Here is a 16,069-nt window from a genome sequence, read left to right as displayed (position 1 = left end):
CACTTACTAGATACCTCTTCTCAGGAATTTCGACCCGTCAAGATTCAGCAACGACGGAATGAAGGGACACCATATGATCCCCGAGGGAAACAAGGGTCATCATACGAGCCTCGTTGGAATCAAGACGTTCGTTTGCGGTACGGTAGGGGTTTTGATCACAGATCGGAGTGGAGCTCTCGGCCATGGAGAGCCGAACAGCGGGCTCCAATGCGGTCCGAGCATTTCAGTCCACGCCAAGCCAGCGACAGACATCAACAGAACTATATGCTTCCGCGACCTCGACAGCCCCTCTTTGTCTCCAACGATCCACGAAATGGAGTTCGCGACAAGAGCGATCATCATCACAGGAGGTTTGAGGAAGCCTCGACTGTCTCGAACCCAGGACGAGTGTCCTCTCCTGGAGGGGCGAGAAAACGAGGCAGATCTCCAAGCTTTTACGAAGTGGGGAGGCGCCAATCTAAGCGTCGGTGGTAATAAACATGTAATTTTCAAGACTTTGGGGATTTTCTTGTTTGATATTGGGAGAGTAGGCTGAAACGATCTCTCAGCCCGCGAACTCCCAAAGATTTGGCATAAACGACAGGAAAACGACGCTTGATAGTCGTCAAAGTGGCGGACCGAGGGGAGTTAAGGTGGAATCTTGAAGAAATCGTCAGGCCGTGTAGAAGTAACGGTCAGCGTTGCGGATCTCCCACATCTTTTCAGGTCCCGGTCCTCCAGAAAGTACTTTCACCAGGACCGTAAGTAGATGGGGCATAAAGAACTAGGAGGCCTGGTTAATGCAATACACATGCAATGGGCTTCAAATATGATGGCGCTCCCAGCGACACTAGCGTTAGTCTATGCAAGGTCAAATTAAAAGTTATTTGGTGTGCTCGCGCACCCTCGCAATGTCGTTTTTTATGCGGACGGACGATGGAAGAAAAAACAAAGGGTTCCCTAAGGAGTTGGCCTATATTATTGAACTCGAGGGTCATGTTAGCCCGACGAGGCTGAAAATGCTGATGAGTCGCCCCTTTTCCGGCCACGAGGCCTAGCGTAATGCCCGCCTGGCGGCCGCCCCAGCTCCCCCTTGGCTGAGGAGGACGGTGCCTTTTTGGGAGACCGCAGCCTTGGCGCGGCCAGCGGTGAGCAACCCCGGCCCTTATTTGTTAGCCACCAACACTGCCGTGACCGCCCTTTCTATACATATATTGCTAGTCTACCATGAGTACGGAGGTCTTTTCATTATCCCTCCAGTGCAGAAAACTCTAGCAGCCATGTTATTCCGGTCTCTCTATGAGGCCAATTCGCAGACTGCCAGTTGTTAGTGGCCACTTGATCAAGCATGCCTCACTCCTCACCTGGATAGATCTTGCCATGGGGCTAGCCAGTGTTGGGAGGACTTCAAAGAGCTGTGGAAGGGGATGAATTTGGACTCGCTGGCCCTAGCCAGATTACACATGAAAACGCATGCTGTGTTTGCCCTTTGCAGAGCCTTACCTTGAATGGGTATCTCCGGCGCTCTGGCTGTGGACATTTGCAGTTAATGGTTGTTGATCATTGCGCCTCAATAACGAATTCATATCGGCAGCGCTGCATCTCTTCCATCATCTACAAGAAACTTTTCCGTGCTTCGGTGAATGAGTGTGTCAAATGCATGATGTCGGATGCTCTCAGGATCTATCTGTCACCTTCTTTCTCGACCGTCTAGTGGTGACGACGGGCGAGAAACCGGGGAGCGTCCGCAACCCCATAGTTTTCGTTGCGCGTCGCGCAGCAGCCTCCCTGGGATAGGTTCTCGTCATTTTCGTGACGCTCATTGCAGGTTTTGTTATGGCCAGCGACTTCACTGGAGCCCTCGTCGTCATCATCCTTGTCAAAGCTCTCATTACCTTCGTCGTCGCTGCTTTCGAAATCCAGTTCATCAACCCACAATTGATCCCTATCTTCAGCGCTTTCCCGACTCTCGTTTGTCTCTTCATTGGGCTAGGCTCCTGGAACAGGATAGATCCGTTGAACAGGATTGTACTTGACCACAATGCCAAGATCGCGAGGATTGTTTGCCTCAGTTGGGCGAGCGTTTTCCCAACACGTCAAACCAACGTACCATTTCTGGTCGAGGAAATGCTCGGGGAACGCCTCTGTGTGCTGTGGAAGTACGTAGCACTCAATTAATCTCGTTGCACCAAGCTTGCACCGTGTGGTGAAGTACTGGCGAATATCCACTCTTCCCCTTCCCAACGTTTCCAACCAAAGTTCCAAGCTGCTCGTCAAGATTTTCAGTTGCCAGCTGAGGCTGCTAGATGCGGCACTTGAATACATAATATTGAATACTAAACTCGGCGGCGTACATGATTGGCGTCACCGTGCTCGGAGAGTTTGCAATTTCGTTCGCCCCTACTTGTACCAATTGATCCAGCTTTGTAGGACAATTTGTAAATAATCGTCTTCGACATATGGTGGACGAGAAAGTGGACGGTGTAAGACGGTAGATTGATAGCTGTCGTGGATTTTCACCAATCTTGACAAATCGCTGGCATTTGAGAAAACGGTGTAGATTCTGCGAATATTCGAATTCTTTACGCGACACTGCGTCATGGCCATAGACATGTAGAAAAGGTCTAACTCCAGGCCCATGAGATTGATTCTCTCAGATGCAGTCACCCAGAGGAAATCTTCCGGCGTACTCTGGGACAGATGACCAACTGTCATATTAGTGACTTCATTAATGCAATCCGGATCGTGGCCTGAATATGGTGACCATCCAAAATCGATGCAGCTTCCGCCGTGCTCGATGAGAACACGGACAGTATCCAGATTGAACATGGGTAGTAGATCTTTCCAACATATTCCACTCAGCCGGGCAAATGCCCAGTAGGGGACCCATGGGTCTGCATGCGCCATGAGAGCCGTGACCGAAGCCTCTGGAAGGAGAGGTCCCGCCAGAGCAAAATGTAGAGCAGTTCTAAAGGGATGATGAGTCAAGTCAAGTGGGACAAGGTATTTGCCATACAATGGAACAGTAGCTCGTCGTTGGTAATTCTGCGGCGCCAGCATCAAGAAGAACACGACATGTATCGGCTTGCTGGTAGTAGGCTGCAACCTGCAACATAATGGTGATCTGTGGATTCGGCCAACAGTAACTGGATCTCATAACTTCGGTTCGCGGTGCAAATGAACTCTGAGGGTATTTTCAAAATACCTTACCATCAATGGGGTCACTCCATCATATGTGACGTCCGACGGTAGAGACTTTCTATCGGCAATGAGCCTTCGTACACCCATTGCGTCGCCAGTAGCGCAAAGGTGAATATCTCTGCATCAGGTCGAACAAGACGATCGACCTGTAGCGTCATCTGGATCCCTTTGGTACTATGATGGGCCATGAGAGCCACCATGCTGTTGAAAATCCATGAGCCAAATGAAATAGTCATCTCAAGGTCGTCCCCAGGGGCACTGTTGTCGGCTTCAGGTTGTTGGGGAGAGTGCTTGCTCCTGACAAAAACGTTTGCTATTCCCAGATTGTACGTAGAAATCCTGTAACTTGATTTCGCAGTTTCTCGGGTTCGTGACAGTCGATTTGAGACTGGCCGATTTTGTGACGACGGCAGCAATTTCTGAAGGCCCTTCCCCTGCGTGCTGTTTGAGGATCATCCCACTCCCCGGCACACAATGATTCGAACTTCGATCCGTCAAAATGGCAAGGGCGAGTGTCGACTTGGCTCTCTCGCGAGAAGTCTGCAATCTTGCGAGTCGCTTCCGCTTGGAGGCTGCCTCGACCTTAGCCCAGTTTATCCATCGCCTTGAATTTGAACTTTTGCATCGTGGTCTCGAGTTCACAAGCGATGTTGCGGAGGATCTCGAGGACTTTGAAACAATAGCCCAGAGCTTGCTTCTGCACCAGCGTCGGTGCCAAACAGGCTTCAAAGTCCGCTCCAGGAAGACTATGATAGCTGGTGAGAACGTTGTCTAAGAGATCGACTTCATCAAGAATCTCACGGATTTCTATGGGAGCGTCGCGAATGTTCGCATGTAGATTGTGGAGCTTCTGGATGCACTCAAGTAATTGCACGGCAAGGCTAGCAAGGCCTGCACCACCAGCAACCACGCCCAGGACAGCTTCAGCCGTATATCTCTGGAAATGAGGACAGAGCGATGGAATCAGCGAAGGTTCTTGTAGATTTGTTCTGGAATGAGCGTAAGGGACAGAATTAAGGGAGATCAGTATTTAGAAGGAATGTCAAGAGCGGAGTGAAGGGCAGAGGCAGAACTATGATGGGGGGGAAAGAAGTCCGCAAGACGATGGTTGTCGAGGCAGTGTTGGGCTGAAGGAGGCTGAGGTACTGTAGCGTTGTGTTGAAAAAAGCGGCTGGGTTTTTATCAGGCAATTGTGATAGCAACGTCGCTGTAAAGCTCGAACGGAGCATAGTGTTCAGCACCTCACTCGGATGGGAGTTTAAGGACAGTCTGATATTTCCACGATAGAGGAAATGATTCTGTCACCCAGAGTAATATGCTCATTTCCCTTTCCTATAAATACGTCTGCCAGTCGTGTATGCTATCATTTTACCATCATAGAAATAACACAGGGAAGAGAGTGAAGAGAAAAGAAAACTGCGAAAAGGCAGTAGTACGGAATAGCATTATGGAGGACTTTTTTCTATACAATTCACGCTGTGCTGGACTGTCCAGACCTGCACCGCCATATCTGTATGTGGCCCTGTATGTGCGCGTGCGGGCTCCGCAAAACTGTCGATTTTGGATCTTTGACCTTGACTATACTAAAATGCCATCAGTCAAAGCACCCTCAATGTTGCTCTTGAGTCTTTACCTTAAGAGGTGCAAAGCCTAAAATCCTAGGCAGGGAGCACAAACAAATACTGTGTATATATTTTCAGACTACCGGTACTGATAGATTGAGTAGGGTTCTCCATTTGCCTTGGAGTGGCAGATATCGCTTCGTGCAGCTCTTCGTCTCGCCGACGCTTTGACGGACAGCTGCTGGTAATGCAACTAGAGCCTGAGATCGTAAGCGTCAAAGTTCCTCGTCAAGGTAATTCTCTTACGGTTCCACAACGTGCAGTTGAAACCTCTGGGGCTCTACCATTCCGACCTGATCAGGAGTGATGCCTTGCTGTAAGCAGTAGTCAACGGCGCTTGTGTAGTCCTGGCCCATTTCTCGTTGAATCTTTCTGTTGATTGCTCGCCTATCAAAAACCTTTGTTCTTTCAGGGGTGCTCGGTTTCAAGGTCATCGTCAATCTCAATTCCCTTTCTGGGAGGTAAAGTAAGATCGGAGACTGGGAACCTGAGAACAATTTCAATCAGAAGCACACCTAGTCTCCACACATGCATATTCTTGATCTCTTCTTCACACCACCATCGTTTGTTCCCAATGTCACCTGAAGCAGTATCGACATGGTCGACTCTCCCAACCCTTGCTCGAAACGTTGTTTTCAAATCGGCAACCTCTGTGCGGTAAACGCAGCAGCTACACAGGTTAGAAAACCAATTTGTTTTCAAGGAAAACAGAACCCATTCGGCGAGCTGATACGCAAGCCTCCACCTTTCTTCTGACTTAAACGGTCCATGTAGTTCTTTCTCACAGTCCATCTTGTACATGGCCATGAACGTCCTCAGACACATGATATTTACTTCCTCGTGCGGTAATGTCAAGATCTGCCTATCCACAAGGCCTATCCTGAGTCTTCAGCACCATTTCCACGCCTCTTCGGGCCTGTGACTCGAAGATCTAACGTGCACGGATATTTAGCACTACATTCACAGAGAACTCACGAGCGTATTGGGACCCTCACCCTTTACAGGTCCAATTCTCAACGCCTCTGAATCGACGCTAGGTCATCTGGATCGTTCCTCTGGGTCAACCCAGTACTTCGAGAAATTATCAAGCAAGTTTACCTCCATGGCAGTTTCCATCACATCAAATACAGAGTACGCCCATACCTCAAGACTTGTGGGATTTCTACGAACGTTCACTTGGAAGAATCGATTCCATATACGTGAACGACGCAGCAAGGATATTCCAGATCTTGCATCATGCTCGCGATGGGATAAGCTTCTGACAGCTTCGTATTGCATTGGATGGGCGCTCAGGCGCCAGTGTCGATACTGACATTTTGAGTTTGACGGCTGGCTATAGCGAACAAGAAGGAAGGCTCCTGCTTCAGTTGATTTTCCGTTGTGGTGGCTTGGTTGAGGTCCAAGGGCGTGTTTGTTGCCTGCGTTTGATATGTTATTGCTGACCCCATCCCAGGGACAGGGTCTGCTTCACTAACCAGACGGTCAAAAAAATACTTCAGTTCTCGTGATAACTTCTTGTCGACTCACCAAAGAATTAGCCTATCAGCATTTGACCCAGATATTGCTCTTCTGCAGTTGACCATAGTTCTCCTGCACCTCTGGCTTGACGACAGCTTTCAATGGCAGCTGGATACCAATGACCTTATAGAGCGTGCGATTGAACATGCGTCTCGGATCGAAGAGAAGTCAGGCAAGGCTCATGTGCCGCTCTTTGACAAGTTGGAGTCTTTTTGTGCACTGTCTCATTGAAGTAGAAAGTCCACATAGCTCCGAGGGAGTTTCAACAGCATCGAAGAACAAGATGTTTTGGTCAACGCAGCTTCATCCGAAGCCTGACAAACTGTACCCTTTGTGTGCAGAATCTTCCCTGACGTTTGTGACAATAAAGTGTCTTGTCCGCTATGTCGAGTCGAAACTGGTTTCTCCTGATTTCGAGAGTGAGCCCGAGTGTCCACTGTTGATCTACGCAACAATCGGCAGATGGCGGCATCGGATTCAACCACTGCTGGCAATGGTCAAATCACATTTGTCTGGTGGTCAAAATCCCATTGCCCCGTTTGAAGGGTCGACAATTTGGAAGCTTGTGTTACATCACCTAACCTTCGAAAATAACCTAGCAAAGACTGACGACAACATTCTCAAGATTGGTTTGAGATCTGCTCATTCTTGATGCATTGGCGCAGATGCCGATGCACTCTCACATCACGAGTCTGAAGACATCGCGGAGCGTCTGAAAGTCGCGAAAATTTATCCCGGTGCAGCCATCTAGGGATATTGCATGAAAGGATCGCATTCGTGGTCACGGCTGTGCAAGGCTAGTTTTATATAGAGAACGGCAGTGAGATCGTGGTGTCGGGGACCCTCCTGCATCCAGAACTGGGAGAAATTTTGGAGCCAGGCTCTATTCTGCAAAAGGTCCCTCTCAAAATTCGGCATACACGCCAACCTGGGGAAGCTGTGTAAAGGTCATAATTGGCGGCGACTATGGATCATTCAGGAGGTGTTGATCTGGCTTGTCGGTGAGACAACATATACCCTTTTGTCCACCGACATGGACATGGACATGACGTGTGACGATGACCATTCAGAGCACCAATAGAGCAGTGAGCACAAAAGTTGTAAGGAATATCTTCGCATTTCGAGCAGTTGTCACTCTGCTTGTGCTACCAGCCATAGGACCGAGTGAGCTGAGGAGGCGGGAAAGGTACTCGAGTACCTGACGAGGCTGAAAACTGCTCGTAACTGACTCCCCTTCAGGCTTAGCGTGACGCCGCCCTGTGCTCGCCCAGATCGCGCGAGTCAGTCGGAGCGGGCCGGGCTGGGCGATTCACAAGTTGTTGCACACAGAATAGTAGTGGTTCTATCTGCTTAATTGTGTCCTGCCCCCCTGGCTATTCAGAGAGACTCTATCTGTTTATATACACTTTGGCCTGTGATCTGAAGGCCATTCCTGAAACCTCTTATTCCGTCGCTATCCTATCACAGATCGGCGAGAACAACGGTGTTGAGGTAGGTGGCGCACTTGCTGAAACGCCTAGCCTCTCAGGTGGTTTGCCACACAGTAGCTATCTCGAGACCCTGTCAACACCAGTCATAACCGGGGCCGGGGATGAAGGGCCGCGCTATAGGGATGTCATCGATGGCTCGGACCCTGCCCGTGGGGGGATGGACATGATTCTTGCTTCGTCCTCATCCCTACGTCTTTGGCCGCCATGGACCCTTCCCGCTGCCTTCCCGCATCCTTGCAAGATCAGCCCTCATCGCCTGGGCATCGCTATCCTGCCTTCTCCTCGGCCATGCCGTACAAATACCTACTCAGGGCTCCGCCGCACGACTGGATTGGCTCTGCTCCCACTGCCACGCTCACTGCCATGCCCCAGGGTGTCGGGGCTGATGTCAAGGTCTAGGTGGCTAGGTATAAGGAGCGGCGACCAGTCTTTCCGCTTGTGCTAACATAGGATTAATGTAGGTGTAAGAAAACAAGCAATTGGTGAGCAAAGAGAATATAGTTAGCAACCGCGGATTTCGCGACGGTCTTATCAATCACGCTTGATAAAGCATAGCCAGCTCAGTCTCGAACCGACCACGCCTCATACTCTTTCAGAACGGTCTCTGACAGCAGCCCATCATCGCATTCTCTATCTGAATCTGTTAGACTTTCTGAAGACGGTACACGAGCAATGATGTTGTACGACGACCTCGGGTTGGCTGCTTGGCTGGTGCGTGGCAACGGCAGAGAAGCGGCAGCTTCGCCAGCAGCTTCACGACGTCTTGCCAGCTCTTGCCTTCGCTTTTGCTGTCTTGACGCTGCACGGATTCGTCAGTCTCCGGCATCGAGGGGAAAGCATAACGCAAGAGAAATTCTTACCGTTTCTCTCGTTCTCCACGATAAATCTGCGTGGGAAGCCGCTGATGGGGTAGTCGCATGTGTAGACCTTGTTCGGCGTTGAGCTAGGTTGTCTGAGCCGAAGAAGGATGTAGACCGGATCTTCGCGATCCTGGATCTCAATTTCCGCATTGAGGGTTCCCTCGAAGACTTTGCGAGTGTACATGTCGTCCAGAAACTTTTTGTCGAGATCAAGGAGCTGCGTCACTTTTTAGCTCGGCGGCCTTGCGAAAGAGATGTGCATCAAGTTTTCAAGGGAAGTGGTACGTACTGTAAATTCTTCCAGGGACGTCAGACTCTTTTTCACCACAAAAGAGGGAACAAAGTCCCCAATGATGTGATTTTGGAGAAATTCAGCTAGGGTTTTTATGCTCTGGTCCTGGTGGACGAGTTTGCATTGGATATGACCTTTTTTGGACTCATTAGCTACCTCCTTCTAAGTCGCTTGAACTCACCTGTGCAGACAAAGACCCGGTTTTGTCTATTGCCATGGAAGTGAGACTCGTCCTTTTTGAAATAGAAGGTGCTGGCAACAAGCGCGTTCGCAATTTCAGTGATATCCCTAGCCAGTGGAGGTTGTCTGAGCAGCTTATACACTTTGCGTTGAAGCCTATTCACATCCGACTTTGCATCTAATGGCGGGGGCTTTTCTCCGAGGTCAGGGTTGATGCGGACATAACGGGACGCAAATTCCGTTGCCCACTGTTCACCGACCGTGTCGCGGTAGAATTCATGCCAGGACCATTCAGTGTCAAGGATATTGTCGATTTTGTCAACCTGGATGACCGAGATCAGAAGATCTAGCGAATCAGGATGGACCAGTGACACTTACTAGGACGCTGAAGTAATTTTTGATGCCTTTCCAGGCTCGATACTTTTTTGGAGGGTCCCGAGATCCTTCTTTTTGCTGCATTCTTCTCAATTGGTCCTCTCTGGAGTGACCAGAAAGTCTGTTTAGTTTCTGGCCCATCTCTACTGCATGTTGGCCCGTGCCGAGTGAGAGGAATATATCCGGATGGCGCGACTCGACATCTGGCCACAGCAACCTCCGCTCCCTTTTCGCAACAATCGCTGGATTGTTGTGATTGATAGCCCCATCAAGGTAAGTCCTTCCTCGCCTCACAAAAGGTTTGAAGTATGACGGAGCAGCCGAGGTTGCAGCGGCAGCTTCCCAGACTCGAAAGGCTTCATTCGGTGCGCTCGCGGTTTCCAAAGTGTATCCAGGATCAGAAGTTTCCTGTCGGTTGTAGTTGGCCATGATTAATGATCGGTTGCCAGTACCTGAAGTAGACACCACAGCTACCTTCGTGGCATATCTCGCGGCGTGACCTTTTCCCCCGAACAGAAGATGGTTACCAAAGGACTCTTGCAGAACTTGATGCAGGGGTGTAGTTTTGTATTTGCTCCCATGGTTTAAGGTCGCCAGTTTCTCGAAGATTGTATCTGCGAATTCCCTCTCTGTGAATGCTGTTTTGCAAAGAGCCGTGAATTTATCTGTGCATTTGGACACAGGCCACTGGGCTGCAACCAGGCCGAGAGCGATGATGCCACCGGTGCTAACGGTGTCAGGATTCGCAGAAAGGACTAGGGCTAGTCAACTCACCTTGTTCCCACAATCAGATCGAATAACTGTTGAATATGAATGCCGCGAGTTGAATGGTAGTTGTTGATGCAATTCTCGATCGCACGCAAGATCTCAAGCTCCACAGCACCACGAATTCCCCCGCTAGCAGCTGATGTTAGCTTCGTATGAGAGGTTGCGGAGACGCTCACCCGTCCAGACACAGAATTCTCAGGCCTGCGAATTCGGGCTTTTTGAGTATTTTCCAGTTCATAGACCTCTTTCCTCGATGTAAAGGGCAGCTGCCGACCAGAGTGATAAGGTCGTCTTGTTCCTCTCCGTGTTCTCGAATGCAAGAGCCGCAGAGGATATGCCCGCATTCGAGTGCATATTCAGGTGTCGCCATGAGACATCGAAAGCAGCTCACGCAGCTAATAAAATCCCGTGAAGATTTGATCTGGGATGAGAAAAACTCGGCGAGTTTTTCTTCGTGTAGTCGCGAGACTAGTTTTATGTCTGTCGAAATGGAGACTTCCTGGTTATCGGAAAGATTTGTCCGAGCTTGTCCCTGGAATGGATACCTCGTGCTAAGCTCTTTTATAAAAGTGCTATTGAGCGCCTTCAGATTGTCTTCGATCTTCTTGATCCAGACCTTCTCATATAAAGAAGCCATAAGTGAAGACCTGTATGGTCCAATTTCTCTCTTACCCTTCTCATTCTGGTGTCCCTTGTCGTGAGCGGACTTGACGTTACAGCAGTGAGGTATTTTCTTGCTTGCGTATTCGCAAGACATAATGTCGTTGCAGAATCTATATAAGGCAGTCCTGCAGAATGGGGCGTAGTTTTTTGCGAAGTAATCAATCACAGGACCTGTAAAATCAGTAATGAGAATCTTCGCCGCATGAAGGACGGCACCGACTCACCCTGCAAGTTGTTCCGGACGTAGTCCAACAAAATGCACGATGCTATCAGCGAACACAAACCCCCGAGAAGCATTTTCGGTTGGAGACGCTCGTGACGGGTGCTCTCGTGGATGGTTCTTGCCAACGTCAAAATATGATCGCTAAAATCGTGGGCAATGAGTTTATTACGAGTGGACACCGTTCTGAAGTCAAACGGTGTTTCAATGTCGTTGGCAAAATGCTCGAAGCCCGCTTGTAGGTATTGCTGCAAGTCGTCGGCGTTGGCTAGCCGCCGCTTTATGCTTTTCTCGTAGTGTGCGGTTTGACAGACTCTGATGATTTCCTCTCGGAGTAGCAAGATTTGCTTGTTGATCAAGTTGTACGTTTCAGAGCTCTTCGCAGGGATGCGAATCACGCGTACGGATCGGTAGTAGCATTTGAGCAACTCACGGGCAGACAAGCTGCGGCAATCACTTTCGGAAGCAAAATTCTTCGCGAGCTCTCTGAGATCATGGCCAGAAGTTGTGATGCCTTGAACGTCTCGGAAAAAGCTCCTCGTCGCATCTTCAATTGTCCATCTCTCTTCTTTACCAGCCACCTCAACAGCGTTGAGGACAACTATGGCGCTGGGCAGAATGGGTTGATTCAACGACTTTTCAACGCTGCGCTTGGCAAAGTCGACGAGGTATTTGTAGGTGATGTGGAGTTGGCTTGCGTTTCATGAGTAAGGGATCCTCGTGAGTGAAGCATACTTACTTGGGATTTCTCTGGACAAAAACAAGAGCGTCGGAGAAAGTATAGAGAAACCTAGGGTAAAGATTGGTGACGGCATATTCTCGAGTCCCCTTAATTGGATCGTTGGCCTTTGTCCACTGAATTGGAACAGACCTCCCAGCAAGTCTCATTTTTAGTTTATTTTGCCCGCTTGCCTCTTTTGCTACTTTTCTGGAATGGGACGGATCTTCTGCAGCGAAAGGTATCTTCTCGCCGGCGTTCAAGCCCTCACAGTCAGCATAAAGGATAGGTATTGCGACCTCCAGATGCTCTGGGTCAGCGTACAGGTGTACGCCTTCGGACGTGGCTGTTCCTTCATTGGCTCGGGAGCCCGGGACAGGAGTATGAAAAGAATCTCGGCCGGGATCGGTGGACACCAAACCACCATGAGACACGAGCGCTTTCACGATTGTACTTTTGCCAGCATCTAACCAATGTCAGGGAACTCCAGATACCAGATCTTGATGTACTTACATGTGTCCCCAATGAAAGAGACTAGTTTTGGGTATCTGGCAGCGCCGCCGAGCGGCCGACTTTCCATCATCATTTGACCGTAACGGCCAAAGTCGCAGAACTCGGATTTTCTACCCCCCGAGGATTTGACAACTCCAAACCACTTTGAATCCTGGTCTTTGACATGCAAATTCCTAACCTCTTGAGGATCCATTGGCGGTTCCAGGATTGAGCGTATCATCAATATCGTGGCTCTGTCTTCTTTGGTATGAACGCGACCACCAAGGCTCGTGGTTTTTGCTTTGTGAGCAGCCTGTCGTGGCCAGCATCCGTCGCAGAATGAAATGCCGGTGCAGGCTGAACAAAGCCAGACTTTCACATCGGTTTGCTCACAGTCAGCGCAAGCATCGCCGTTCGCCATGGCGTCGATCAATCAAATGAAGGATTGAGTCGAGCGTCTCAGCTTGACGCCTAGGAGTTGCTGGTGCAAGAGCAGGGAGGTCGCTGCGAGTGTGCGACACGGTAAGATATATAAAAGTTTGCTCGGCAAACGGAGCAGAATGAAATTAAGTCAGGCTTCAGCCTCACCATGAACATGTGCTCAATGGATGTCATCTCTTTTTTCACAAATAGGATCCCGCGTTTTGACCAGGTGTGAGACAAGGCAGCTGCTACTACGGCCGAGTCTAGTAGTTCCCTGGCACCAGGTCACCTGCTCATCGCTCATGAAAAACCTTCCAAGAGCAGTGGTACAAATAGCAGACGTACTATCCGTACAGAGAGGGCATCAAGGTTTGAGCCTCATTGGCATGAGGTGCTCGCTTTGCCATCATTTGCAAGGATGATCCTAGGCCTTCGTACCCGTGTAGTTGAGGGACTGGCATGGCTTCAACCGGCCTGATGCAGATGCAGCTGAACACCAGAGATCTTCTCTCGATATTGAGCTGACAGGGCGGGCCGGCGGCGGAGCTTGTAGCTTTTATTTTGGCGTAAAGGGTCAGGTCGAAAAGTCCTTGCGTGGGATCAGTTGTTCATTTGACTCTCTATCTTTGTTTTTAAGGGGGGGGAGGGGCCCCTGGGGTTTCGGAGCAGATCCGGAACTACGGTCCGGTAGCCACTATTTGAGAGGGCTGAGCCCATAGCGGTGCATACTCGCATTGGTCGTATATCAGTAGAATTCGAGTCCTTGGGTTGGAGGAGCACACAGGCGAATAGGAGCAGAACGGAATATGAAGCAAGGAATATCAGCAAGCAATGTGACCCTAAAAGCGGCGTCGTCGGCGCCCAGCCTCGTGAGCTCTATTAGGCCGCCAAGACTGGACTCGTTGTCCCTCACGACGAGGCTGTAAACACGAAACGTTTACTGCATGATGAGTTTCCCTGCACACGCGGCTTACCCGGAACTATCTGAGAAGTGCAAACTAGAGCACCAAATTCACCAGCATAGATCTCTGAAAACTCAAGTCTGAAGTTAAAGTCGATTGAGAAACTTCCTCGTACCACAACCGCGGAATCAACCAGTTGCATGAACGTATCTAATTCTCGGATCACGGACTGCTCCCTGTAGGGCAATGGTCCTCCTCACATCTTCGACCGTCTCGGTCATCCTTTCTAGTGGAGTGGTCTGCATGTTTACATTCCTGCTATTTCTCTCGGGATACGTGCTACAACAGCAGTCTGTACGATCCATACAAGAAGCCATTCGGCGGCCGCCTGAACGAAAGCCTGTGCCAACTTTGCCACCTCAGTTTCAACATCAAGACAATGACACTGTTCCGACCGTGTTGGAACAGCCTCGAGATGGCTCGCAGCCCGTTGTGGTGGTCGAAGGTAACCGGAGACCGGGAAGCGACGGTGGAGTGTTGAACTCTGTGCAAGTGCCAGTAATTGTCCAGGACCAGAATCAAGCCCCCTTGGACTCCTCTTCAGAACTCTCAGACTTAGTTGTGGGAAATGGTGCGTCGCTCCAACGCATCGCGTACATGTTCGCCCTCCTTGAACCACATCATCTCTGCTCCGCTCTCCTCTTCGCGAAACAGCAGCGGTTATCATCTCGATTGTCCAAAGAACCGTCAATTATACTTTTGTATCCATCAACTTGGGAGTCCGAGTTCTCTCCGCTTCATACATCAACCTTGAGTTTCATGCGCGAAATCCAGGAACTCTACAACCTCGTTTACCACCCAGTGAGGATATACGACGCATGGGATGTTAGATCGCAACTTCTTGGGGAGCTGCAATGGGGCAGATGGGATTATGACCAAGCATTGTACTTGCGTTCGCCAGGGATGGTGCTTGACAGTCGGGCGCTGGACGCCGCATTGACGTCTCTCGATATAAGAAAGACATGGGCACCATTAAATCCATCCTCGGGAGATGATCCGGAGCTCCTCCTTATCACTCCCAGAGGTCTTCAGAGTCCGAGGAGGGAGACAAAGAAGTTGGTGTATTCTGTTGCCGCAAATAATCCCGATCTACGAGAACCGGGGCGAGAAGCCGCCTATATATTGCTTGATAACCAAGGATTGAGCGATGAGGAAGACAATGGATGGTATCGCGAGATCAAGAGGAGGTTCGACCAAGGAACGGGCACTGTTTGTGGAGGTAGCGGGCTGTTGGAAGACAGCTTGAAATTTGAGCTGAGAGGAATGCTGTAGATTGTTAGCACGAGCGGCCATTTGATCACGGGAGTAATGATTCATTAAGGAATAGAAACGCCAAGTGCCATCATTTAATATGAGACGTTTGATACCCTCACCCGTTCCAGCATCCAACGCCAACTCGTTGCTTTGTATGAGCATCGATGGCCACCGCTACTCTTGGCAATCATTCTTAACCAAGCGGATTCTCATCATAACCCAAACTTCGAAGAGCCACATGACGTGTTGCCATGCCACCGCAACAAGCAACATTGTCCCAAACTCCAACCTATGTAGACCCAAGGCTCCGTAAAAATTGAACTCTGTGGCTGCCCCGGCATCACATAAAGCGAGCCTGCTCTCGTACAGAGACCGCGCATTCTGTTTGCAGATTTCATGCACGGCAGCCTTCTTGGAGCCAGAATATCGCAGGTAAGGGAAAAGCAGGGCGCAAAATCCTATGGCGGAGAAAAGCTTGAGGGCGATGTGGATTGCTTTTGGCCTAAGAAATTGTCTGAATGAGTAGGATCCAGTTGACGGTGCCCCGTCGGACTGAGCAGCGGAAAGTTCTGCGACCTGTTGAGACATCAGCTCTGAGCAAGACGAGTTCGTCTCTTGTATACCATGGCAGGCTTCGCTACTACTTCAATTGGCTCAGCTTTGGAAGTTGGTTGTCGATGTTGTGGGCCATGCAACAGTTGGCAGTCCTCTGCCACATCGTCGCTGTTCATGACAGAGACGATGGTGCGTAGGAAATCGTCTTGAGCTGTCACAGCGATAAGAATGCGCATCGAGAGTCTGGTCTCTCGTTGATGCGAAGAGAGATAAGTGCACAGCGGTCTGCGAGGTGACAGGGCCGAGGTGCAGAGAAAAGTGAGGTCAGGTGAAGCACCTTCCCATGGGCCTGAGCATCTGGAGCTGGTGTTGGCGTTGCTTGCCTTCATTCTGCACATTTCGCCTTCACCTTCACCTTCACCTTCACCTTCACCTTCACCTTCACCTTCACCTTCACCTTCACCTTCACCTTCACCTTCACCTTCACCTTCACCTTC

General features: G+C 50.0%; 6 protein-coding genes across 6 annotated transcripts; 1 reads left to right on the top strand and 5 right to left on the bottom strand.

Annotated features, from left to right (window-relative positions):
* Nucleotides 1–2,379: 2,379 nt before the first annotated feature.
* Z519_01561 (uncharacterized protein) lies at nucleotides 2,380–3,267 on the bottom strand (the record flags this gene model as incomplete). The annotated part of the gene is made up of 2 exons (XM_016759318.1): nucleotides 2,380–3,078; nucleotides 3,190–3,267. The coding sequence occupies 2 exons, from the start codon at nucleotides 3,265–3,267 to the stop codon at nucleotides 2,380–2,382; spliced, it is 777 nt and encodes a 258-aa protein (XP_016624646.1).
* A 496-nt stretch (nucleotides 3,268–3,763) lies between these two features.
* Nucleotides 3,764–5,236, bottom strand: Z519_01560 (uncharacterized protein; the record flags this gene model as incomplete). The annotated part of the gene is made up of 2 exons (XM_016759317.1): nucleotides 3,764–4,169; nucleotides 5,049–5,236. The coding sequence occupies 2 exons, from the start codon at nucleotides 5,234–5,236 to the stop codon at nucleotides 3,764–3,766; spliced, it is 594 nt and encodes a 197-aa protein (XP_016624645.1).
* Nucleotides 5,237–8,370: 3,134 nt separating this feature from the next.
* Z519_01559 (uncharacterized protein) lies at nucleotides 8,371–8,854 on the bottom strand (the record flags this gene model as incomplete). The annotated part of the gene is made up of 2 exons (XM_016759316.1): nucleotides 8,371–8,609; nucleotides 8,671–8,854. The coding sequence occupies 2 exons, from the start codon at nucleotides 8,852–8,854 to the stop codon at nucleotides 8,371–8,373; spliced, it is 423 nt and encodes a 140-aa protein (XP_016624644.1).
* A 260-nt stretch (nucleotides 8,855–9,114) lies between these two features.
* Z519_01558 (uncharacterized protein) lies at nucleotides 9,115–12,799 on the bottom strand (the record flags this gene model as incomplete). Its single annotated transcript, XM_016759315.1, has 7 exons — nucleotides 9,115–9,465; nucleotides 9,521–10,244; nucleotides 10,292–10,414; nucleotides 10,462–11,119; nucleotides 11,173–11,861; nucleotides 11,908–12,352; nucleotides 12,400–12,799. 7 exons carry the CDS (start codon nucleotides 12,797–12,799, stop codon nucleotides 9,115–9,117), a joined length of 3,390 nt encoding a protein of 1,129 aa, XP_016624643.1.
* A 1,150-nt stretch (nucleotides 12,800–13,949) lies between these two features.
* Nucleotides 13,950–15,035, top strand: Z519_01557 (uncharacterized protein; the record flags this gene model as incomplete). The annotated part of the gene is made up of 1 exon (XM_016759314.1): nucleotides 13,950–15,035. One exon carries the CDS (start codon nucleotides 13,950–13,952, stop codon nucleotides 15,033–15,035), a length of 1,086 nt encoding a protein of 361 aa, XP_016624642.1.
* A 156-nt stretch (nucleotides 15,036–15,191) lies between these two features.
* Nucleotides 15,192–15,808, bottom strand: Z519_01556 (uncharacterized protein; the record flags this gene model as incomplete). The annotated part of the gene is made up of 2 exons (XM_016759313.1): nucleotides 15,192–15,593; nucleotides 15,641–15,808. 2 exons carry the CDS (start codon nucleotides 15,806–15,808, stop codon nucleotides 15,192–15,194), a joined length of 570 nt encoding a protein of 189 aa, XP_016624641.1.
* Nucleotides 15,809–16,069: the final 261 nt, after the last annotated feature.

Source organism: Cladophialophora bantiana (genome assembly GCF_000835475.1).
Source record: "Cladophialophora bantiana CBS 173.52 unplaced genomic scaffold supercont1.2, whole genome shotgun sequence".
In the NCBI taxonomy this organism is placed as follows: domain Eukaryota; kingdom Fungi; phylum Ascomycota; class Eurotiomycetes; order Chaetothyriales; family Herpotrichiellaceae; genus Cladophialophora; species Cladophialophora bantiana.
The sequence above is the reverse complement of the archived record's forward strand: the minus strand, read 5'-3'. Positions and strand labels throughout refer to the sequence as shown.